General features: G+C 33.8%; 6 protein-coding genes across 6 annotated transcripts; 4 read left to right on the top strand and 2 right to left on the bottom strand.

Moving 5' to 3' along the window:
* Positions 1 to 17: 17 nt before the first annotated feature.
* LOC141677886 (protein LURP-one-related 10-like) lies at positions 18 to 1,604 on the top strand. The gene is made up of 3 exons (XM_074484000.1): positions 18 to 746; positions 859 to 1,089; positions 1,185 to 1,604. The coding sequence occupies exons 1-3, from the start codon at positions 510 to 512 to the stop codon at positions 1,392 to 1,394; spliced, it is 678 nt and encodes a 225-aa protein (XP_074340101.1). The 5' UTR covers positions 18 to 509; the 3' UTR covers positions 1,395 to 1,604.
* Positions 1,605 to 1,868: 264 nt separating this feature from the next.
* On the top strand, positions 1,869 to 3,896 carry LOC141677189 (protein LURP-one-related 15-like). Its single transcript, XM_074482966.1, has 3 exons — positions 1,869 to 2,220; positions 2,322 to 2,549; positions 2,701 to 3,896. Exons 1-3 carry the CDS (start codon positions 1,963 to 1,965, stop codon positions 2,845 to 2,847), a joined length of 633 nt encoding a protein of 210 aa, XP_074339067.1. The 5' UTR covers positions 1,869 to 1,962; the 3' UTR covers positions 2,848 to 3,896.
* Positions 3,897 to 4,249: 353 nt separating this feature from the next.
* On the top strand, positions 4,250 to 6,134 carry LOC141677188 (protein LURP-one-related 15-like). The gene is made up of 3 exons (XM_074482965.1): positions 4,250 to 4,558; positions 5,280 to 5,507; positions 5,736 to 6,134. Exons 1-3 carry the CDS (start codon positions 4,298 to 4,300, stop codon positions 5,880 to 5,882), a joined length of 636 nt encoding a protein of 211 aa, XP_074339066.1. The 5' UTR covers positions 4,250 to 4,297; the 3' UTR covers positions 5,883 to 6,134.
* Positions 6,135 to 6,217: 83 nt separating this feature from the next.
* Positions 6,218 to 8,312, bottom strand: LOC141677187 (EP1-like glycoprotein 4). Its single transcript, XM_074482963.1, has 2 exons — positions 7,746 to 8,312; positions 6,218 to 7,664 (listed from the first exon to the last, which is right to left on the bottom strand). Exons 1-2 carry the CDS (start codon positions 8,157 to 8,159, stop codon positions 6,675 to 6,677), a joined length of 1,404 nt encoding a protein of 467 aa, XP_074339064.1. The 5' UTR covers positions 8,160 to 8,312; the 3' UTR covers positions 6,218 to 6,674.
* Positions 8,313 to 20,187: 11,875 nt separating this feature from the next.
* On the top strand, positions 20,188 to 22,793 carry LOC141676596 (WEB family protein At2g38370-like). The gene is made up of 2 exons (XM_074482278.1): positions 20,188 to 20,521; positions 21,073 to 22,793. Exons 1-2 carry the CDS (start codon positions 20,303 to 20,305, stop codon positions 22,597 to 22,599), a joined length of 1,746 nt encoding a protein of 581 aa, XP_074338379.1. The 5' UTR covers positions 20,188 to 20,302; the 3' UTR covers positions 22,600 to 22,793.
* An 819-nt stretch (positions 22,794 to 23,612) lies between these two features.
* On the bottom strand, positions 23,613 to 25,518 carry LOC141676972 (CBL-interacting serine/threonine-protein kinase 14-like). Its single transcript, XM_074482696.1, has one exon. It carries the CDS (start codon positions 25,285 to 25,287, stop codon positions 24,007 to 24,009), a length of 1,281 nt encoding a protein of 426 aa, XP_074338797.1. The 5' UTR covers positions 25,288 to 25,518; the 3' UTR covers positions 23,613 to 24,006.
* Between the last annotated feature and the right edge of the window lie 637 nt (positions 25,519 to 26,155).

The raw sequence follows: 26,155 nt of genomic DNA, 5'->3' as shown, positions 1-26,155 counted from the left end.
ATTGCTGTGTAAATCCAATTAGTTCTTATTTGAAACTGTACTCTATGCCCCAGGTCCCAACAGGGCAACACCAGAAGAGCTTAATGTATTATTTTAGAGAACCAAATTGAGTTGTTGCCAAAGTGATGCATTTATTAGGGTTTTATAACAAAATATGTGAGTTGGCTACAAATCATACATGGTGAAAGAATCTAGAAGAGATGGTCATAATAATAATGCTAATTGTTTGAGAGCTCTTAAGGCTTCTTTCTGATTGAGCTCTTAAGGCTTCTTGCTGCTAATCAATATTTAAAACATCAGTATCAAAACATACGCAACAGCGAAGCAGGAGTAGTATGCTTCCTTGTCCCTTCATTCTTTCATAAAATAATGCTACGACTTTGCATGGCCTATATATTTAGCTTGACAAGAGTTGCAAAGTCAAATCTGGTTTTAAATGTCAGCTTTACCACAAGAAAAAACCAGTTTCATCATTTTTTTGTTGATTAAAAAAGTAGAAGAAGAAGAAGATGAATGGTGAAGGGAGCTACATGGCGCCAGAGGTGGTGGTGGTGGGGAAACAGTACACCGCGCCATACAAAGTTGATCTAACACTACTACGGAAGAGGATGAAAATGTCAGAAGGCAAAGTAACGGATGCTAATGGTAACATCATGTTCAAAGTCAACAGTAAAGTCATGAGCCTTCGTGCTCGTCGTGTCTTGCTTGATGCTGCAGGTAATCCCATAGTCTCTTTTCAGAAAAAGGTACGTTTTTTCCTTCTTGATGTAGTAGGTTTATATGACAGATACTGAAATTTTGAAGACAAACGAGGGAAACAATGAATGTTTTTGTGATGAATCGACACTTTTGTTTCAGATAATGAGTATGCATAGTACATGGAAAGTTTATAGAGGAGATAGCAATGACTCCGAAGATTTACTTTTCACAGTAAGGAAGTCATCTCTCTTCCAATTCAAGACTCAACTGGATGTCTTCTTAGCATCTAATACTTCAAAAGATAATCGTGACTTCAAAATCAAATGCCGCGGCTGGTTTGAAGAATCATGTACCATTTATGCCGAAAAGTCTTCAACTGTCATTGCCGAGGTACTCTCTACTTAACTACTACATGTGTCTCGAACATACAAAAACATCTTGAATTTATTGCCTAATCAAATATTATGTGTGTTAAATTTGAGCAGATGCAGAAGAAACATAGTTTTAGAAGGCTCCTGCTTGGAAAGGACAAATTTGCAGTGACTGTGTACCCGCATGTTGACAATGCCTTCATCGTTGCTCTAGTTGTGATCCTGGAAGAAATCAATGAAGAAGGCAACAATAATGGCAGACGTCGCAGTGACTTTGGCAGTGCCAGTGCTGGTGCCGGTTGTGGTGGTGGTGCTGCTAGCTAACTTTTTAGTATGTTTTTCTAGTCATTTAGTATGTCGTTGAGATATAGATCCGACGTCCCTGGAGGAGTACGTTAGATTCTTGTCTCATGAATTGAGAAGATGGAGTAGTATGTCAAATATCCAAGTTTATCTTCAATTAATACTTGTCTCATGAATCTCTTAATCTTTCACATTATTTATCACTGTAATTTGAAATATTCTCTGCGTAGAAGGACCTTCCACAAAGACTTTTCATTTTTCTGCGAAGTCTGATTGTCTATATAGTACATGCAAATTGAAGTCTAACACAGCACGCATACAAAAATTGACCATTAAACAAATTAACACAACACTTAACGCGGCCAATTCAATTTCATTATATCAATCCAACGAGTAAGAATAAGCAAAATAGGCAAAGGCAGAAGAGTAAGCTTCCTCGTATTTTCATTTTTCAGATGAATCTGCATGGCCTATATAATTTAGGCCTAGCATGAACAGACTTGCCACATTTTATCTGCGATACCACCAGAAGAAACCAGCTAATATTTTTTGTTAAAATTATATAAAGAAGAAGACGACGACGAGTATAATGATGGGTCAAGGGAGCTACATGGCGCCGGCTGGAGGAAATCCGGCCGTAGCTGTAGTGGGACAACAGTTTATAGTACCATATCCAGTTGATCTAAATATTGTACGCAAGATGATAACGATATCAGAAGGTAACTTTGGTGTCACTGATGCTAATGGTAACATCATGTTTAAAGTTAAGGGTAAATTCTTGAGCCTTCGTGATCGTCGAATCTTGCTTGATGCCGCTGGTAACCCCATCCTCTCTCTCCAGCAAAAGGTATTTTCTAGTTTCGACTACCTGTGTTATCTGAATTTAAAAGAAGAACAAGAGAAACAATGCTTGTATTCCTGGTCACACAATTTTCACCTGTTCTTCAGATAATCAGTCTACATAGAAGATGGGAAGTTTACAGAGGGGATAGCAAAGACTCCAGAGATTTACTTTTCACTGTAAAGAAGTCATCTCTCCTTCAATTCAAGACTCAATTAGATGTCTTCTTGGCATCCAACACTTCTGAACATAACTGCGACTTCAAAATCAAAGGCAGCTGGTTCGAGAGATCATGTTCCATTTATGCTGGAAATTCTTCGGTTGCCATAGCTCAGGTACCCTATGATCAATTAGAACATTTTTCCATAAACGATTTCTACTTCATTATCGAGACTTTTGCTTCTAATATGAGTTCATAAAGCACAGTAAAAACAATCCAGTTTTGCCTATAATGGCCTATAATTGACAATTATTAAATTTAAGCAGATGCACAGGAAGCACAGCGTTAGCAGCATTGTGCTGGGAAAGGACAAATTTGCAGTGACTGTGTACCCGCATGTTGATTATGCCTTCATCGTTGCCCTCATAGTGATTCTGGAAGAAATCAACGAAGACCGCAGTAATGAAGACTAAATCAAGTTATCAAGATCAGTATAGAATAAATTTAGTAATGCATTTATACTAGTGAGATACTATTATATGTTGACATCATTCCCTCTAATACTAAATTCAGTCATATTATATCTTTTAGTTTGTTTCATAAGAAATCATTGGATAATCCACTATCACTCTGCCAAGACCCCAACCATGGCATATCTGACAGTGGTTAAATGGATTGGAGAAGATGTCAAGTACTTAATAAAGATTCAGTCATAGTTCTGATCAGGTCTGACGAAAATATTCACCATGCATTCCACTTTGCATAACCCTTTACAAGTATTTTGATTTCTGCTAATGAAAATCACAATGCTTGCAGATTAACCATTCAGATTCAACATTATAATTTAAGCAAGTTCAAGAATTCATGGGGAAGCTTGCAGTCATAAGCTAAGTACCCTGCAGGCCAGCCAGCAAGCCCAAAACTCATATGATAAATTAAAATCTCATATCCCAAAACTTAGATTGCAACTCATCAAAGGTAGTTTATGACATAATTACAATCAATTTCATCCCAGAAAGATCCCATTACAAGTTTAATAAATTTTATATATTAATTATTTTAAGTTATTTTAACAGATTATTTTACCCAAGAATATAGTATTACGAGATAGGATGGCGGAGGTCAAGATTAGATGGAGCCAAGATAAAATGGTCCGCAATTCCATTTTCATAAAATAAAGTGGAACAATATGGATGGATACGCCTTGAGTTGAGGTCATGAGTCAGAATATAATAATAATTTAATAATAAATAGTATCCCCGTCTCTATCATTTGTTTACATTTTGTTTACATTTGAATGAGTGATGTTTAAAAATATTTATTTTTTGGATAGAATGGCCGAAAATACTCATTTTTAGAACACATGGTTGAAAATACCGTTTTGGTTACGCATTTTGTAATTGGGTAAGTGTAATACTCATTTGAGAATTAAGTATCTAAGAAAATTAATAGAGATACGTATTTGTAGTTTAGATATTATCATTGAGATACGAATTTGTCAAATGTGTATCTTAAAAAAAAAATTGGATACCCACTTGACAAATGTGTATCTAGTACAAGACAGGATACCCAAATGACAAATGTGTATCCAAATTGGTATTTTCAGTCATCCACTTTCTGAATAGTTATTTTCAGCCATTCACACCAAAAAATTATTATTTTTGACATTTTTTTATTTGAATTGGGTAAGGAGGTTAAGAAAAATAATAAATTAGTGGAGAAAAGTTAAAAAAAATGAGTAAAATAATGGGAGTAATGTATAAAGCAGGTATATCGAACACTTGGAGTGAATATAGTTAATTTTTATATTAAAAGAGAGTGACTTGTCTTTCCGTTATTCTTTTCATTTTACTAGTAGTATATAATATATACCCCAATAAGGCAGGCCCGTATATTTTTTATATACATAAAAAATATCTGAGGATGATGATGGGACAAGCGAGTTACATGCCGCCGGCGGGAGGAAATCCGGCAGTGATGGTGGTGGGGCAACAGTTCATGGCACCATATCCAGTTGATCTAACTATTCTACGCAAGATGATGACGATATCAGAAGGTAACTTTGGTGTCACTGATGCTAATGGTAATATTATGTTTAAAGTTAAGGGTAAGTTCTTCAGCCTTCGTGATCGTCGTATTTTGCTTGATGCTGCCGGTAATCCTATACTTACTCTCCAGCAAAAGGTACCCTTTTTTCTCTTTTTGCTCCCTCTTTTTTATTTGTAGAATTGGACCTCATATTGTTGTTTACGTTTGGTCTGGGCACGGAGGTTAAGAAAATAAAAGAAATCGGATAATATTAAGTATTATCAAGAGGTGAAGGACTAGAGGAGGTTCTCTTCGAAAATATTAGACTGAATAATTGATACTTTTTGTCTTAATTTGAGTATAGTTCTTCGAAACTTAAGTAATAGGGAACAAGAACAAGAAATTCATTATTTGTTGTAATTATCTAACCGCTGTTTGAATTTAGTTCTGTAGTAAATTTAACTTTTTGTCTTAATTTAATTATGGTTATTGTGTTAGTAGCTAATTTAACTTGTCATCCCTTTTGCAAGTGGAAGTAAAGGGGTTATTATGAATTGGGACAAATTGGTCGATCACACAGTATGGTTTTATGACAAAATGGGTACTTATTGCCTGTGAATTTTTTTCTTTGATTGATGGAATGGATTACAAAATGGGGTGATTGGTTTAGTGAAGAAAGGTTTAAGGGTTGTTATACTGCATTTACATGGTTAATTGATTCATACTTTCTACTTCTTTTCTTAGTTTTTTGCTATGTTGATGACTTTTTTTTTTGGTAATTCTATGTTAGCTACTTTGCGTTCCTGCTTCAATGTAAAAAAGCAAATAACAGAAAAGATGCATGTTTTTCTTGTTGACACAAATTTTTCCACTTCAGATAATCAGTCTACGTAGGAGGTGGGAAGTTTATAGGGGGGATAGCAAAGAATCCAAAGATTTACTCTTCACTGTTAAGAAGTCATCTCTCCTCCAATTTAAAACTGAATTGGATGTCTTCTTGGCATCTAATACTTCTGAACATAACTGTGACTTCAAAATCAAAGGCAGCTGGTTAGAGAGATCATGTACCATTTATGTCGGAAATACTTCAACTGTCATAGCGCAGGTATTCCTTAATCAATTAAAACATGTCTCGTCTCACTAATTGATTCTTACTTCATTATATATAGACATTTGCTGATAGATTCTCAAGGCACTTGTTGGCTAGCACATGACCATGTTAAATTATCTTTAACTATTAATGGTTGAAAAAAATGATTTCACTACTAGTCAAATATTCTAGTTTGTCTTAATTACTTAGTCTAATGAACTGGCAACTATGGCATTTGAGCAGATGCACAGGAAGCATAGTGTTAGTAGCGTTGTGCTTGGAAAGGACAAATTTGCAGTGACTGTGTACCCACATGTTGATTATGCCTTCATTGTTGCCCTCGTAGTGATTCTCGAAGAAATCAATGCAGATCGCAAAGACGAAGACTGAATCAAGGCTGCTAACTAATTTTGTATGTTAACCTATTTATATACTAGTGTGTTTATCCTTCCCTGTTTGCGGTTTGTTTGACAAAATTTCCTTTTGACTTTTAAAAGATTGTCACTTGATCACTACTAGATCTGTTTCTTAAGAACTCAATGATGTATATGTTTAAGGGGATGAAGTATGAAGGTACTGTAACCGCTGAATGTTGAGTGTAATAAGTTCATATGAAATAAATGTGTGCATTTGTAGATAACAGTAGTTCGAGTTGGCTTTTTTTTAAGTAACTCAGAATTGTCTCGTTAGCCCAATGGCAATGCTAAGCAACATACAAGTGGAAGAGTTTTGCTTCAAATATACAACATGGAATTGACTTGGATACTAATCCTTCGACAACTCACAAGTCACAAGCATTTTTCCTATAAGAATCGGAATAATCCCAAACTGTTTAGATTTTGGTTATGATCATGCCAGTTGAAGGCTAAAACGATTACCCTGCAGTTATAAATTGCAATAGAAGATACAGATTTTGGTTATGATCATGCAAAATGTAGACACTAGTGTTCTGTTGAATGCAGCTTGCTTAAGCTTTCTTTCCTCCTTCTAAGTGAATGACAAAGTCCACCATACATACAACTTCTTGGATCCACCACCATACATGTAACTGATGATCTGAAGTCAACTTCTACATGAATTTTATTCTTAGAATGACACTGTAAATACATATGGTCCTCAGACTCTCATCAAAACTGTCTGATGAAAAACATTAGTCAAAACTTGTAAGAAATCGACATATTTTCATGTACTATTATTCACAGTTCCAGGTAAATTCCTTCTTTTCCAGATTACATAAGAGATGAGCCCTCCTAAAGCAACAAATATGACCAATCCATCAGCAAATCCAACTACAATCAACACCCACCTTTTCAAACCTGAAGAATCTCCTTGCTCCCTTCCAATTTTCTTCAAAATCTTGATCATGTATTTCGTTTCGTGTCTCTTCTCAATTTGCTTAACTCCCCTAATTTCTCCATACAGATGGCATTCTTTCGAGTTGATAATATACAGTGCAGCCGCGCATTCACAATCATTGATACAAAAGTCTGCGCAAACCTGTTGGCTAATATGTTCAATCATATTTGAGCTCTCTAGTACATTAGTAACCCCTTGTAATTCAAACATTTCAACATCATTTCTGCCACAAAATCCGTTAGAGATGCCAGTGCTGCAATCAGAAGCAAAGCTATCTCCGCTAGTAACTAACCGAATGCAGGAACATTCATCTGAAAATGTACATATACCAGATGGTTTACAAGCCAGGGGAAGATCACATTTTCTATTAATAGCTTGAAAAGAAGACTCAAACTTTCCCTTTTCAGGTGAAAAGTAATAAAGCCTCAAGTCTCCTGTTCTGTTCTCCAGTGCTAAAAATCGCAAGGGTTCAGTTCTTTCTGATCTCAGCTGAGCAATTTTCTTGAACTGATCGCCAAATATCTCTAAGCCTTTAGACGTTAATCCCACAAACGAAAAATTTTGATTGTTGCCAGGCTTGATTTTCCAGTAAGAATATTTCCACTTGCCAGCATTCAAGTACAGTGCAACTTTATCGCTTTGTATTTCGAATGTAAAGAATGAAGTTGAATTGGTAGGGAAGGCAGTTAGTCTAGTTTCAACATTCAGCCTCTGGCCCCAAAGCATTATATTTGTTGGAAAGTTGAAAGTCTGCCATTTTATGAGATTCAGTTCATCAACTAACACCAAGTTACCAGTTTTTAACAAATTCAGCCTCTGCAGAAACACAAGGAGCAAATTATACAAAATACTGCAATGTTCAAGTACTGGAAAACCAAAAAAACCCTAATAGGTTACCTCCACGCCTTGTCCAGAAGTTCCGCTTCTCCATCCAACTTCTTCTTTTGGACCCTTGAGCTCTAAATCCCCATCTTTAGTCAGCTCAAGCACACATTTCTCCGCCGTGTAAAACTGCGAGAAATAACCAGAAGTCCACACTTTAATGCTTCCTAGGAAAACATCGAGTGAGCAAGCGTATGATCCCTTAATTTCTTCAACACTGAGTGCAACTCTGAAATTAGGTGGCGTTTGATTGGTTTCCATAAGAAAAGCTCTTCCTATGAAGCCCCTGATATATGTCACAGGAACAGAAAGAATTATCTGGTAACCAATAGGAATATCAGTGTTGCAGCAAACAAAGCTGAACAGGTGAATGAGAACAATGTGTAACAAGAATCTCATGTGCATTTGCTGGATTTGATGTCTACACATTTCACATTTAGATTGGATGGTATTGTTTTCGGATAAAAAAGTATGTTGATTGAAAAGAAAAAGTAGGCATTGATCATGGCAACATGAGCACTATTAAGTGTGAACCCACTGCCTTGAAAAAGTGCTTGAACTTTTAATTTTGTATGTGGTTTGTTTTGCAAAAGATTAGTGTAGTGGGATTGTTGTTTGACACTATGGGCAAAAAGTAGTGTTTTCCCTTTATTGTGGTGATGATGACAGTACTAGTTAAATTTTGATGTTAATTTAGTGTAAGTGTACAATAAGAGATCAAGTTTTGGTTTAAACTTTAGACAGGTCTAGCTTTAGCTGGTACCTGATGTTCTAACAGCAACGATATTTACTATCGCTACTACAAATATGTCCTTTTTTTTCAAACTGATATCTTCGCATGTGTAGAAAAAGGTCAGGGTCTTTAATATCGATTTTTAGCTGATATTAAAAGTATAAAAATAGACAACAATTTTCTCAAAAAACTAATATATTTTTAACCCTTATTTTTGAAAACATGTTAAACTAAATTGTGAAAACTTGTAATTAGGAGGTTTAAAAAGCACTATAAACATATAATAAGAAAGAATATTATACTGATAGACATCAGATACTTAACATAAATGATGTCTTATTTTATATAGTACATCGGTTGCTACATAAAACCGATGTTAAATATGCATGTGATGCCTGAAAAATCAGAATTTATGCTTATGATAACTAAAATCTGAATTCTATAATGTTTTAGATAGTGTCGTAATATTAAACTTCTGGATCATTTGTAACACATCTAATAAGAGTCGGCATTGATCATTTGATCTTGGTGTTCAAATTAAGTCTTTTGTAATATCAAAACGGAGGTGGGAAGATTTGAACCTGAAAATTGTCGCACCTTGATATATATTTGAAAACATCTTAAGTTAAAAGTTCTTCTAGAACTCCAAATATACCTACTAAAATGGTGTTTTGATTTATCGTCTTAATTTTAATTGATTAAAAGATTAGCAGTGTTTGTAAGCCAAAACACAGTGATACAGAAGAGCGTTAAAGAGTATAAGATCATGTTCGGGCTTTTTTAGATGGACTGGTTACTTAAGAAAGAGCGCACAATGTTCCGAGAATCTGGACAATTTGGTGGAGCACAGAGCAGGTGAGAATTGGCTGTGCTGAAGAACAGGATGAGTGCCTTTTTTTGGAGGAAAGGTAGGGGCAGACTGAGTGGATATTGTCATCCTTAGATTTTTGGTCTGTGAATCAAATGTGGGACAGTAGGTGTGATTATATTTATATGACTGCTAATGACAAATGCCTCACGCTTGCATGATGTGTGCATTTTTAATCTCAGTGTTTTAAAACATTACAAGTTTGCCAACATCCAATACTATAACTTTGTTGGGAATTTGCTACTCGACTATGAGTAGTATAAGACATTTGGACTGGGGTCTTGGGCCGAAGGGATTGGACTACTTCAACTCTAAGTTTCAGTCAAAGCCCAACAGTCCATGGTCATATTTGAATCTTAATATTCTTCATGCTTGAATATTAAGTTCTTTGCAAAACATCATCTTTGTAACTATCTTTATGGTTTTTTTTTGCTAAATATCTTTATGGTTTTAATGTCAGTGTGCTTAAAATACTCATTCATGTTTTCTAATTTATAGGATGCTTTTGGTTTTGAATATCTTTAGTACTGTGATAAGTTTACCTACGCATCATTTTTTTATACTATCACCGTCCCTCTCATTTATTTACATTTTTTCACATGACACACATTTTAAGACAACTATAAAGTATAATTCTGCAATTCACTTTTAAAATTTTCTTTTTTTTATAAAAATTCGAACATTATATTTTTATTTAGAAGAAAAAAAATTCGAAAAAAAAAATAATGCAACTACATTTAATAAGAGTATTAAAGTGTGTGTCGAGCCCCCGTCCCTTAATGTAAGAATTGAGGGGAACTGAGGGAGTATTTGTTTCTATTTATTTTGGCCATATATAGAGTACCATCAATCATTTCTTCTCTAGTTATCTGCTGCATTTCAATCCGAAATTAGTTTTAAGAACCTTTTAAATTGATTGTAAATACATATAAAAGTTATTAGCATCTATATTACTATTACTAAACGGGTTAATAAGCTAGCTAAAATATCATTAAACTCATGATCAACTTGTAGATAAGTCATTGAACTCAAAAACTTTGTGACCAGATCACTGAATTAGAATTGACTTGTTATTTAGTCATTGAATATTTAAATTTTTGCACAAACGTTAACTCGTCTTGGACTTTAACGGAATCCGTTAATTTTTTTATTTTATTTTATTTTTTATTTATTTATTTTTGCAAAAAAAACATTTTATTTTTTGTTAAATAAATTAGTCAGTTTTTTTGCTAACAATTTGTTTTTTTTGCTAAATAAACTCATTAGTTGTTTTTTGGTATTATATTCCTAGTGTTTTTTGCTAAATAAATTAATTAATATTTGCAAAACAATTCACATTTACATACTTTTGACGTATATATTTTTTTTATAAAAAATACTTATAAATTTTTAAATTTTACGAAATAATAAATTTTATGAAATTTATATTTATATATTTATAAAGTTTAGATTTAATGAAAAAAGGTCGACCGTAAAAAAACGAGCTACGTTAACCAACTGCAAGTTGGTGATTAGTTCAATTATGTTTTAATGTATTAACTAAATTTATTTTCGTTCATTTCGTTAGTAAATGCAAGTTTTTATCTGCAAACATTTTTAGTTCAGTGACTGAACTGCAAGGTATGGTAATTTAGTTATATTTAATTTAACCTGTTAATTCATATGTAGATGCAAGTTTTTATCTGCAAACTTTTTGACGACTTACAATAATTTAGTTACGTATGTTTGTCATTTGCGTACATATAATTTATACAATAGTGTCGTGATCCATGTACATACATAGAAAATACATAGAAAATTTATTAGCATCTATATTACTATTACTAAACAGGTCAATAAACTAAAATATCATTAAACTTATAGTCAACTTTGTAGATAGATTAATAAACTCAAAAAGTTTACTACCTCATCATTGAACTAGAATTAACTTCTTATTTAGTCATTAAACATTTAAATCTTTTCATAATCATTAACTCATCTTTTACTTTAATGGAATAGGTTAACTTTTTGTTTTATTTGGTTTTTTATTTATTTCTTTTTGCAAAAAAAAATCAGTTTATTTTTTGCTAAATAAATTAGTTAGTTTTGCTTGTTATATAAATCTGTTGATTTTTTTTGCTAACTATTTGTTTTTTCTTTTTGCTAAATAAATCCATTAGTTGTTTTTTGCTATTAAATTCCTGGTGTTCTTTTTTGCTAAATAAATTAATTAATTTTTGCAAAATAATTCATATTTACATACTTTTGATGTACACATTTTTTTAAAAAAATACCTATAAATTTTTAAATTTTACGAAATTATAGATTTTATGAAATTTATATATTTATAAATTTTAGATTTAATGAAAAAAGGTCTAACTGCAAAAAATAATTGATCTGTTCAGTTACACAACGGGTAGGTTGGTGATGAGTTCAATTATGTTTTAGTTTAATAACTAAATTATTTCCGTTCATTATGTTATTAGATGTTAAGGACAGTTACCTGAATATAATTTTTTATTGATTTAATAAGTTGACTGCAGGGCAACTTAACTGCAGATTACGATAGTTCGGTTAAGTTTAATTTAGCCTGTTAATTTGCATGTAGATGATATAAGTTTGTCGTTTATAATAGTGTCCTGACCCCATGTACCGGCCCTAAATAAATAAACAAGAACCCCTCAAAAGAAATTTATCTTGTTGAGAAATCCTAGTCATCAAGAACACATTCAATTATTAGGGTCCGAACCGAATTAATGAAATACAAAACAGAAGCTTCCCTTGGTTTGAGTTCAATTTTTAAGAGATAGGTACAAGAGCTGAAGCCACGAAAGATTCCAGATCTACTGTATTAACTACTCGGACAGAAACATATAACTAGATTTAGGGCCTTCGTGGAGCTTTACGGGCATTGAATGTAGTCACACAAGCTAAGCCTGAGATAATATAGATACTACTGCAGTTACCCATCCATCTGAGTTGCTCGAGACGGGGACTTTATAAGTTTATCACTCCAAGACCCTAGGTTCGACTGCAATTGCACGCTCAAATTTAAGTAGAGCGTTGAAATGTTGTGATATTTCTACGTGATTAGTCGAGGTTAAATATAAAAAATATATATATAGATGTGTAGAATGTAGATACTGCTACATTTAATCGTATGCTATGATGAATGGCTCCCATAGATACACAGGCGGTGCAGGGGGCGCACAGAATTAACTGAATTCTACCAGAAACAGCTGCAAGTCCCTTTCCTTCATTTCTTCTATAATCTTGATTATTTAATTAAGTTTGGAATTCATTTCGAGTAGCTAGCTAGTAGCATATGCATCTAGATATTTATTAAACTACATTACATTTGAATATTTGCTTTGTTTGTGAGATCTGCGTAGGGTATTGCATTTAGTTTCATGTCACTACTGTATTACTCCCTCCGTCCCCGATTCTTTACAGACTTTTTCTTCATGCTTGACACGCATTTTAGGCCTATTATAAAGTATAGTTTTATAATTTATTTTTAGAATTTTCTTTGTCTGTTTAAAAGTTTAAACATTATATTTTTATTTAAAAGAAAAAGATATTTAAAATTATTTATGGAATTATGTTCTACGAGAGTTTTAAAATGCGTGTCGGTCCCCCATCCCTCAACGTAAAAAATCCAGTGGACGGAGAGAATAATTAGTTATTTTCATAATATCAAGTGATGAAACTTTTATTGAGTCTGTCTAAATTTTTGTATACTCGAATTAGTTTTAAGGGATTAGAGGAAAGTCGCAACAGAATCTAATTCTGTATCAACATTTGTGGAACGGACAGACAACAAATAAACAACCTCAGCTGGTGCAACGCAGTCATTGCTGATCAAACATGCTTACTCCTACGTTTGCGGTTATTCAATAATGTCTACTTCTCTACTTCCAGTACCTTGTCACCGATTTCAAGAAATGATTACAAAACTAAGTCAATGAGTAATAAAATATGAATTACCTGCAGCATCTTTGATCATCTGTACTGACATTTTTAACTCCCGGAACTGCGGATCTATATGGTGCTAGCTAGCTTGGCCGAGAAGATGTTTACTACATTCCTAACTACAATTCAGTTATAGAGCTGCCGAATGCATGTGCAAGGAAATTGTAAATCAATCTCAGTTTGAAAATGTCAAGGTCAGCCACGATACTTGAGCGCATTAAGCGTCTTTCATTAGAAATAATTAAGGTGATTAGTACTACAAATTATGCAGTTAGCTGCACTGAAATGAAAATTAAGCATCATTTTTTGAGTTTGAATTAGGACTAATGTTCGGTGTTACTACTTCTTGATGATGTCAAATGCATCCAAACTACGTAAAATTAATTTAATCACAAAAAGTCAAACAAGATTGAAGATTTGGAACAGACACGATTACTTTACAACTCGAGGAAAATATCAATTCAAGTTGTATAATAGTAACATTGTACTACTAAAGACGGGAACTCAAAATACAAAAATCAATACATAGCACAGATGCAGATCGATGTATAGTAACATGAGTGATGCATACACTGATCTGAGTTGCCAGCTCATGTCCGCAGTTTACTTCTTTTACTATATCACAACCCAACAATTAAGTAAATCAACCAACTAACAACAGATGAACTGGCCGGCCATTCCAGAAGTAGTACAATCAATCTCCAACAAACTTAAACAAAAAATTTAAGTACAGTACGAGAAGCAGTGAATAAACATATCATCACATTACGTAGTTTCCCTCTTCGATACCTTAACTGAATCCAAATCCACGCAGATACAGATGATCACAGCAAGCATTTCTTTACAAGTGAATACCGAAGCACACCAACATTGAATTATGCAAGGATCTCTTCTTGGTAGCGGAAAATTCATAAATATCGTGATCATCAAACGATGATCCAATACTCAAAAGCCTCCTTCGTTGATAAACACGAACTTTTTCAGAACTAGGTGTTGCAACAGAGGAGTAGGAGGATGAGGAAGAAGACGAGAAAGATGGAGATGAAGAAAGTTGATTCTTTTTAAAAGGTGGAACGATATTTTTGAGGTTATTGAACAAAATTTTCCTGGATCTTGACATGGAGTTGGTTTTAGTAGGTTTGTGATCGCGAGTCGGGGTGAAGTAGAAAGAAGGAGGAGGCCTAAGAGTGGGAGGATTTTGGTCATCTTTAGGAAAGAAATGGTGCTTAGGAGTGCCAGGCTGAGTTTCCCAGACGAATGGAACAGCACTTGGTACATCTCCATAGTAGACTCTGAATGAAGGGTTTGCTACCGATGATTCTTTTGACAAAACCCTAGTGAAATGCTTGTCTTCTTCCTTCATTTGTGACCCTAAATTAGGGTTACTTCTTGATTTCATCATCATCATCTTGATTCAACTACTTGAAATTAAGAAGAATATGAAGTTTGTGCCAACTTAATTAGGCCAATGTACAAGAGCAACTATATATGACACTTAGTATATTGTGTTTGTACACACAAGTATTTATATAACAAAATTACAAATAATTAAGAAGCCTTTTTAAATATCTCTGCAGGGAGGGGCCATTTATTAGAAGCACACATGGGTAGGAATAGATACATGATAAGATTATATACCGGTATTTAAACACACACTTACATATGTATAAGCTTTAAATTACATATGCACAAATTTGAAAAAATGTATGATATATATTTGAAATGTTCATTTAGTAATGCATTTTTGGCCTTGACCACTTCCCTCTGCTTTTAGTGTACTCTTATAGCAGGTCAAACTAATATGGAGTACCGGTTCAATTTAAGTTATGTGCATGTGAAACTGAGTTACCTTAATATGTTAGCTAGGTTCCAATTTAATACTCCCTCCGTCTCGATAGGTCGTAAATATTTGAAAGAAAGACTTTGGTACGCATTTTATTACTCGTCTAGTATAATTTTATTATTATTTTGAAATTATTATAAATAATAATTCAAACATTTAATATTTATTCAGAATAATATAGTTTTTAAATTAATTTATGTAATTATAATAGATAAAAGCCTTAAAATACGTGTCAATCACTCTGTTTCAAATATTAAGAATTTACGGGGACGGAGGGAGTATCTCTTAATCACAATTATTCGTAAACTTATTAAGTTATAATGATATATCTTTTTTTAGAAAAAAAATTATAATCAGATTTCCAGATCAGTTTATCGACACCTTAACTAATCTCGGAGAATGTTGGCACTGTATCTCACCGCAACGACCATAAAAGGTAAATTTCTAAAATTTCTAATAGAGTTGCACCGTGTACGTACTGGTACTAGAATTAAAATAAACATTGAAGAAAAGAAAAGGAGAAGGGAAGTAGGCAAAAATAAATGGTAAGGAAAGAAAAAAGTTACTGCAGTCACGAGACGCATGCACGTATGGCGTCCCAGGAAAGTAGTATACAGGAGTGGCTCATCATCTGCAATTAATATTGCTAATTTGGTGAAATGTAGCAAAGGGACCAATTGCAAGGGCCGATCCGAAACAACACGCAGTCGTGTAGTTGGTTTCGAATTAAATGAATATGGTCCTGGCATGCTTGGGGTAGTTATTAGTTATGCAGACATTTATTTTATTTTAATTTTTTAAAACTATAATTATTGATATATATCCATCTACCCATCTTCATATTTAACGTTATAGTACAACCAACTATGCATACACATGCACTTGTGTTGCATCACATATTTAACTATACTAGGGGAAGTTCCTAGTTACGGTACGGGGACACGTGTCTTCATCAAAATAAATTTTTAAAATTTTTTACTGTTCAAAAATTTGAAAATATATGAAAATATCTTTGACAATTCAAAAATAAAAGAATGTATTCAGAAAATATGATCGATATCTTTCTAAAATATAATTTCTGGATCCGCCATACCTAAAAAATGACTTCCGAAAGTTAGAGGGTGTACGTGTCATTTATATGTGATTCTGGACAATCACCCATTTTTCAATCGCCTTTTGAATGATTTAATATGTTGATTAAAAATAGGTAATAAATGATAATCGAACATAAAATTTAAAATGATAAAAAATAAACTCTTAATCACAGAATGAATTATAGAGTTGAGAGCAGGGATGTACACGGTTTGGCCAACCCGACCAATCCAAACCGAACCGACCCTATTTCGGCCAAACCAAACCGATTTTTTTCAAGCCGATATATAGTTGGGTTGAAAAAATATCAACCCGATTTAATTGGGTTGGATATGGTTTTCGATAATTTTAAACCAATCCAACCCAACCCGATTAAAATATATATGTACATGCTAATAAGTTAATCCAAAATTATGTTTAGGCCATTTACATAGATCCATATATCTCTAACTCTAAATGTAACTTATAACCTCCGTGTTCATAGTTCATTTCGTAACAACAATAGATGTTTGATTAGTGTTATATTTTTTGCATTAATGATTCATTCCAATATTTAAAGCGTAAGCAATATTATTAGTACTTTTGATGTCGAAAATTAGATGTTTAAGACTATTCAATATGGAGGATTGTAATATTGTTTTGAACTATTTTCAAGTGTTTTAAACTTTGAAATCTTATATTTTATTATAATGTTTTATATTAATTTTGTATATTTAATAAACCGATCAAACCGATCCAAACCGAACCAAACCGAAGTATACAAATTGGTTTGGGTTATAAATTTAAACGGTTTGGGTTGGGTTGAAATTTTGAAAACCCGAACTAATTGAGTTGGGTTGCTAAATTCTCCCAACCCGCTCAACCCGATCCGTGTACACCCCTAGTTGAGAGCATACATAAATCAGTCAAAGAAGATCACATCTATGATATCAGTCCAGCTCAGGGCTTGTACTGATGACTGGTTTAATATATAAATTGTATGCCAATTTGCAACCCTTGTAATCTCAAGTGTTACGTTCGGTAATACGTAATTGGAGTATATATAATAATAATACTCTCTTATATTATCTTATAAGATGCATCATAAAGCATGAGTTTACGATCGTCAACTATCAAGGTAAAGCGAAAGCCAAGCATGAGAAATGACACTCAGCTAATTTAACACTTTACATGCCCTCACAAGTTTGACTCTTTTACGGCAAGCATGTATAATTTCACTCTTCTTCATCTGAATTTCTTTATATGATCATCAATCGTAGAAATAAAATGAGCAAAATCCTTTATTTTTTTTATTATAACTGTTACAATAATATTATTGATTATTATATTATTGATCTTACAAAGTATCTACGGTAGGGCTGAGCATTTGGTCGGTTCCGTCAAAAATCGGACCGAACCAAATAGTCATTTTTTCTTGGACCGAACCGGACCGAAGTTATAATATGGACCGGACTGAACCGAACCGAAATTATTCAGTTCAGTTCGGTTTTGGACCAAATAGACCGAAATTTTTTCAATAAAATTGCATTAAAAATTAAATCACAAATTATAAAATTTAAAATATAATTAAAGTAATGTGATATGTAGAGTTCTAATACTCCATAAATATAATTACAAATTAAAAATTTTGATTACAATTTTTAAGATATATGTAAAATATATATAAGACAAAATTATAGTATTTATGATTTGGTCTATTCGATCTATTCGGTCTATTCGGTCCGGACCGAAATATTTGTGAAAAGACCGAGCAGAACCGAATTTTATTTTGGTATATTTGGTCCGAACCGAATAGACCGAATTTCTGAAAAATTTAGAACCGAACCGAATTAGCACGGTTCGGTTCGGTTTTTCGGTTTCGATTCGGTTTTGCTCCGCCCTAATCTATGGGATCTATTTTGAGAATGTACAATTTATAATTTCTTTGACAAATTTAGAAGTTAAAAATATGTCGTAAATTTCATGCATAAGATTGCGACATTTTATGGTTAACTACTAATTAACACGATGATTATGATAATATGATTGATTATATACTTAGCAGATGTCATGTTACTTGTATTTAAATGTTTGAAACGCTTTATTAATTAGTGTCAGTATCAATATTAAACTCATTACTCTAGGATTGACAATAACTGATTACTGCACATAACAACCTAATTATTTATTTAAAAAAACTCCCCACCTGCACTTGAATTCCATAGAAATCATTAAAAATATATGGACAATTGGACATGAAATTCTATTACTTTTCTGAATTCTAAGCATATATACTTACGTGTGTGCCTTATTTATTATTCCACATAAATAAATTGTAAAAATAATGAAAACATTATTTTTAAGGAGTAGTAATTTAAATGTAATAATAGTTTGACAAGATTAGCCAAAAGAAAGATAGAAAACAGTAGAAAAATAAACAATTATTACTCGACATAATATATATATTTTTATAAAAATAGAAATTATTTTTTGGTTAGCACTTACCAGTAGCAAGGTTAAGCACGAGCAGCACATGAGAACTCCATAAAAAAGGTATCCTCGAGTTCTGGATCTGCGTAACTTGCGCGTTACATATTTTGATTGCAAATGGAATTAGAGGGCGAAAGCATTGTTCTAAAAATCAAAAATCGGCATAATTTAAGTAACATTTTAGTGATTAATTTGATAATTAGTAATTAATCGGTGTCAAGAAAAATAAATTATTAAATTAAATATAATAATTTAAGAAAAAAAAGTATAATAATTAATTGAGATTATAAAATCAAATGACAAAATATATTGAAATGCGATAAAATCGGTAATTATTATAATATAGGGTGATAAAAACTATGGGCTAACATTGAAGAAATCCAAGTGCATACAGATCACTTCTACAAAATTCAGATTTTAGACAATATTGAATAAAGATAGACTGATGTGGCCCAGGACCATTAAATTCTGGGCCTATGTGGTTCATGGCTAACACATAACAAGTCTGGGCTATTATGAACAGACTTATAGTCCATCTAGTTAGCATCTGCTATTCTCTGAACTTGTGCATTAAAATTTAGAAGGGTTTTCTATTGCATGCTTTTTAATTTTAGTTCATTCCTATTGGTTTAGCTTTTTTTTTTATACGGATCCACCATTATTATATATAAGAAATCAATTAAAATAGACCAAACTTATATTTTTACTGATTATTGTGTGTACATGGACACATAATAACATAAAAAAAAAATCGAATTTAGAATACCCGGACAAATACATATCCAAAAATCAACCTAATCAAACTCAAACGAGTATTCGGAATTCGGATTTCGGATGTTGCTAGTGCAAGTATTTGGAAATTTGGAAAGTACTAAATTTTACCATTGATCTTTACATTTTTACCACGTATTCAATCAGACAGTTTTCTGAGCGTGATGAGATAGCTCAAGTGATTAAGACTTATCTCTTGTCGTCCCAAATTCTGGGTTTGATTCCCGCTCAACCCCGAAATTTATTAGGACAGATACTCAATTATAAGGCATATAAGTCAAATTAGGTAAAAAAAATATTTTTTTTGGGATTTTTTTATAAGTTGATTAATTATCCATAGTAGATTTAAGTGTCAGAATACTCAAACTGGTTTTCAAAATAATTACAAAATATTAAGTGTGATTTTTATTTGTTAAATGAAAATGAAGCCCTATCCGTTCATCCATACTAACAGCACTAATTATTATTTTTCATAATGGTATATGCCTCTGTCACGTTATTTGATGTAACAATTTTTCGGATCTGCTCAAGTGCATAGGATTTTTACATGTACAAAGTGAAAAAGGGAGTAGTTTGGGGCCTTTGGGCCCATGATTGTACCCATATTTTTCCCATGGCAGTTAAGGCCCGTTGGAAAAGTAACTTAACCAACCAACTTCCTAGTTTTGTGGGAAATCTAACCGTTACTACTTTTGTAATAAACACTTGATTCACTCCATTTGTTAACGTTACTAATCCTCTGTTCTGTTTATTCACCCTTCTCATTCTTTTTATATTCCCCTTCCTACAGTTTCTGTTCACTAAACAACAAAGATCAAACTCATTTCTACATCTTGCTTTCAAGAATGACTGCTGCACAAACCATCATTTCTGAATCTAAAGTAGAAATGCAGGGCTTGGACATACATGTTCATGATCATGGAGAAACAAAAACATCATTTGATGATGATTCAAAGATGAAGGCAAATGCTGAAATTGATACTTCTGCTCCGTTTGATTCGGTTAAGGAAGCGGTAACTCGATTCGGTGGGATTGGCTATTGGAAGCCTCCTCCTGTTTCTGAGGTTCATCTTCTATTCATAAAATTATACAAATTTTGTTATAATCCAACTTTGTTATGAATAACAATTGTCGCGATATGTTATTGTGTAGTTCCTTATTTGTGTAACCAATTTGTTCCTAATTGCATTGCAATTTACGCGACATTGTTATATTCTAGACTCGAGTGATTTTTATATTATTTATGAACATTTCTTCATTTCTTCCCAGTGATGAAAACAGTACTTATCTCTTTAGTTCTGTTGTTCTCTGCTCTGCATTTTTAGATTTGTCATATGATTACAAATAAACTTCAACTACTATTAAAAGGCGGATAATTACCTTTATCTTAGTTATGTGGAAGATCTTGGTGAATTTGGATGTGCTTAAATTTGCGGTATGCAATTTTTTTGTTTATAAACTATAATTAGCGCGATTGCATAGATGTTGAGTCTTGTATCCTTCGAGTTTCTAGTATACTACTTGTTTATGCTTCTGAATGTCATTAGCATAGACCATGAGTTATGAATTTTGTCTTCATTGTTTAGCATTGAATTGTTTTCGTTGAATGTAACAGCATGAACTTGATGCTATGGATATTTCGAAACTGGAGGCACAGGCGGTGCAGTTGGAGAAAGATCTGATTTTGAAAGAAAGTGAAACAACTCATCTCTTGAAGGTCCTGGAAAATGCCAAGACGATGGTGGAAAATCTAAAAGCGAAGATACAAAATGAAGCATCTGAAGTCAATGCTGCCCTGGATAAGGATGTGAATTGTGGTCCTGTTGCAGAATTAGAAAATCAAGAAAACCTTCCAATTAACTATCAGCAGTCAGTTGAGAAATCAGGCAGTTGTCCCTCGTCGAACCCTGGTTCCATTTTAATGGAACTAAAGCAGGCCAAGTTAAACCTAACCAGGACAACACATGATCTTGCTGATATTCGAGCTACTGTTGAGGCATATAACATGATGATTGAAAAAGAAAGGAACTTGCTAGAGAAGACTCGTCAAAGGTTATCGTCAAGTACTTCAAATCTTTCCTCTCTTGACAAAAAGATCAACCAAACAAAAGAGAATCTGCAGCTTGTTAAAGATGCCAATGCTGAAGGCGGTTCTGATCATACCATGAACATTGCAAGGGAGCTCCACCGCTTAAATTCAGAGACCGAGCAGTTTAAGAAAATTAGCGAAGCAGCAAAATCAGAAGTTTCAAAGGCAATATGTGAGATTGCACATACTAATACTGCAATTAAGACTGCAGAAATCAGGTTGATTGCGGCTAAAACAATGAAGGAAGCAGCTAAGGCTACTGAAGCTTTTGCTCTTGCTGAAATAAAGGCTCTATCAGACAATCAGATAACTTCTGATGTTTGTCAGGACACTGCTGGAAGAATAACTCTGTCACTGGACGAGTACTATTCTCTAACCTCCAGGGCTCTGAGAGCTGAGGAACAATGTAAGAATAAAGAAATGCATGCCATGATTGCAGTGGATGAAGCTAACTTATCACAAACAGAGATCCTAAAGAGGGTAGAGGCAGTTACAGAAGAAGTAAAAATCAGTAAAGACGTCCTGCAAGAAGCTCTGAACAGAGTTGAGGCTGCGAATAAAGGAAAGTTAGCTGTTGAAAAAGCTCTGAGGAAGTGGAGATCTAAGCACGTTAAGAAAAGACGATCCATGCATAAATCTAGTACTAAGTTCAAGAACTCTCAGCAGCAAAAATCTTCACATGCGCTTGATGTCAATGGACCCAATATCATGAACAATGACTCGAAACCAATACTAAGGCCCACGCTTTCAATAGGTCAAATACTGAGCAGGAAACTGCTTTTGTCCGAGGAATATGAACATGGTGCACGGGCAGCAGACCGTGGTCTGGCAAAACGGACAGTTTCCTTAGGCCAAATGCTCGGAAAAACCATTGGTGATAATGTGCACTCAGTAGCTGAGAAGAGTGAGACCAGAGGCGATGACAAGTTGTTACCTGCAAAGAGAAAGAAGTTTGGATTTTCTCGGATCTCACTGCTTGTGACAAAACAGAGCAAGAGGAGACAGACCTCAAGTTCAAGGGTGACATTGTGTAGATCAGTTGACGTTAATTAGTATCGCTTTTAAAAATTTTATTTGATACGGATTTGTGAATGTTTACTTTGATTTTTAATGTTTCTACTACTAGTGCTAGGGTTATATCTCTCAGCTTCTGGTTTGCAATTGCCTGGTGTGATTTTAGCCATCTCTGATTGTCTGTAAATTTCATCATTGAATTGATTTATATATTCTGAATCTTTGTTGCAAAATTATGGAGATACTCTTATAGACAGACCTGTAGAGCCTGTGCCATTAGCTTTTCTAGTTCATTCAGAGTGACATGCCTGTTATCTGGACATGGAGCCCCTTGCAAGTGTTGTTGCAACAAACTTGTCGCGTATATTAAGCGCGGTAAGACATGTTGAGCATTTTTTTTTCAACTCAGAACTCAGTTAAGATTAAGTTTTTTAGTGTCTTTTGTCTGAAAACATGGAGACCTTGACTTGAGCTAATGTCTTCGGCTAGGCCCATACAAGTAAAACAAAACGCCCTATATTTAGTAATCACTTATTCTTCTGTATCTTGATAGTATGTTTGCTGTGAGCTGGGACAACCAAGAAAACAAAAAAGCAATCAAAGTATATGATTTTATGTCTGATTCTGCATTAATTTTATAACTAAAGAACAATCTGCTATTAATTATAAGAGAGAATATAAAAATTATCTCATTTATTGAAATGGACCAGAAATACTAGAAAACTACTGAATGACAACAAGCAGTGTAAAATCTTTAAATATATTAGTACCATTTTTATAAGTTGGTAGATGCCGACCACTTATTTTCTAATCTGTATACAGCCGGCTGTGTCTTCTAACATTTTAAGTTACTCTTTCTGACTCATTCCGATTAACTGACTAATATAGATTTGTGATCGGTTTATTGGTCAAAATTTTGTCATAATACAATTTTTGCTTATACGTTACTAGTAAAGTAGTAACTTGATCTTTTCTCTTTAAATACCATGCCTGTATGTGCAGCTATAAGATAAAACGTAGAAGTAATAATGAAATGAAGCAACAAAACGATGGGGGCAAGTTAAATCATAACTTCGCTTTCATTTTCTTGTTTCCATGTTCCGACCATATCTCAAACATGATTGCTTATACGTTTTAACTCTCCCGTTTACATCCCACCAAAACTGATAAACAAAACCTCCGGCATATACAAGATAAGTAATTACATATTCGCAGTAGTTATAAATTACATCAGATGATTGAAAATGAACCGCACTTAATCAATTACTTAATCATTCTTAATTGCCTTTCCGAGTCACCGTAACTTCTTAATCTTCAATGTCACTGTGTCTTCAGTGTTTATTTGAATTCACATTCACCCTTCACAGCGTCACCAAGAACAATCACAAGTCACATTTTCTCTTTTTGAGTTGGCACTAATTATCATTAAAGGGTGCCTAATCATGCTCAACTTGTACTAGGTGATTGATAAATCAAACAATTAAGCTGCGGTCTTAATTTATCCTTCCACATTTGTTCAGCGCCAACTGTACTCCTCTTTATTTCAACCACCACTAATTTCTCCGTCAACCTGTAAATACTCACCGTCAATTGGAAATCACCATTTTGCCCCGCCATCTTCATGCTCCATCCTTGCTTCTTCACCACCGTCACGTTCTCCGTCTTCCCAATCTCCTCAACTTTCTCAATTATCTTCTCCGGGGACTCCTCAGATATAAACCGCTCTCCTTTGACAGAATTATTCGATTTGTTAAACAAACCGGATAAATTGGCGCCAGAAGAATACGAAATTATATCGAAAGCATTTAAATATTTGCTTGAACTCTCCTCACCCTGATCCTTAAGCTCCAAATGCTCTTCATGAAATTTAATTTCCTTGTATCCTTTTCGAAACCAAGGATCACCGATGATCTCATCAACGGTGATCCTCGTATCAGGATTCGTATCAAGAAGTCTACATAACAACCGTTTTAAATCAGGCGAGGTCCATTTGGGACAACGAAACTCGCCTTTATAAATTTTCCGATACATAACCATCAAATTAGGATCATTGAAAGGCAAATAGCCAGCATTCAACACGAACAAAACAATTCCACAAGACCACATATCAATTTTAGCACCTTCATAGCCTTTCTTAGCTAGAATCTCCGGAGCCACATAAGCAGGCGTCCCGCAAAGAGTATGAAGAAGTCCATCGGGTCGGATCTGTTCCGTGACAGCGCTGAGTCCAAAATCCGTAACCTTGAGATTCCAATTCTCGTCTAATAACAAATTTTCCGGCTTCAAATCACGATGAAACACGCCACGGGAGTGGCAATAACCAATAGCGGAGATCAATTGCTGAAAATACCTTCGGCTCAGATCCTCGCTAAACCGTCCTTTAGCAACCTTGGTAAACAACTCCCCGCCTTTCGCAAACTCTAGCACAAAATAAATCTTCGTTTTCGTTGCCATGACTTCGAAAAGGCGCACGATATGAGGATGATGTAACCGGCTCATAATAGAAATCTCTCTCTTAATATGCGCCGTGAGATTGCCTTTCTGAACCTTCTGTTTGCTCACAGCTTTAATGGCTAAGCTTTGTCCAGTATGAATATTTCTAGCATGATATACTTTGGCGAAAGCTCCGCAACCGAGGAGCTTGCCGAGCTCATATTTGCCGAACAGATAACCAGGCGCTGCTTCGGAAGCTTCGAGAAACTCGGTTTGTTCTAGAACATCCGGCATGACATGAGACAATTACAGTAAAAATTGATAATGATCAATATTTTTTGTGAGATAGAAACTATCTGGAAATGAAAAGAAATGATGAAGAAGCAAGATTATAGGGGAAAGAAGAATTAGGGATTTGAGTGGCTTAAAATTGTTGTAAACAGTGAAGGTGGTGAATTAAAGAGAGCTTGGTCACGGGTTGGTGTATATATAGATACATGTGTTTGTATGTATATATGATGTGTTGAAAATCAGAGGAGAAGACAAAGAGAAGGAAATTACACGCGTACCTGGTGTTGTGGAAGCTCCATAAGACAACGCATTGGTTTGATTGGGTATATGTCGCTTTATGAAGTGTGGGCCTTTGCCACAAGCTTACGCATGTTACCGGGGCCCTTACCTGCTTTTCAATAAAAAGGTACTGATTAAAATTATATTTTAAATGAAAGAAATCAAACTAGAACATTCAGAATTTACAAAATGGAGTACAATGGTCTGAACTGAAAGTATTACCTAACAATTAACAATTAATGGAAGATTCGCTCTGCATTTATTTAGAAAAAAGGAGAGATTGGAAAGTTTTTGTAATTAAAAGATATCTTTAGAAATTTGGTGATATGTGATTAAGATTTTAATAATTTTTTAATAATTATATGATGTTGGAAAACATGTCCATGTCATTTGCAATTGTATCAGAATAAAATTAAATTTTATATTATTTGAATATTATTATATAACTTGTGCGATGCATAATTATTTTAATCGTTATAAATTATAAATTAAAAGTTAATATATTACTAATTAGATTCGAACCTCTTACATCATTTATATATTATAAATTATAATTCTAATATGTTGCTGGTATGATTTGAATCTTACACCC

The sequence above is a fragment of the Apium graveolens genome, chromosome 8 (assembly GCF_009905375.1).
Source record: "Apium graveolens cultivar Ventura chromosome 8, ASM990537v1, whole genome shotgun sequence".
Lineage (NCBI taxonomy): Eukaryota > Viridiplantae > Streptophyta > Magnoliopsida > Apiales > Apiaceae > Apium > Apium graveolens.
Note: the sequence above shows the minus strand (reverse complement) of the source record. Positions and strands in the feature narration are given on the sequence as shown.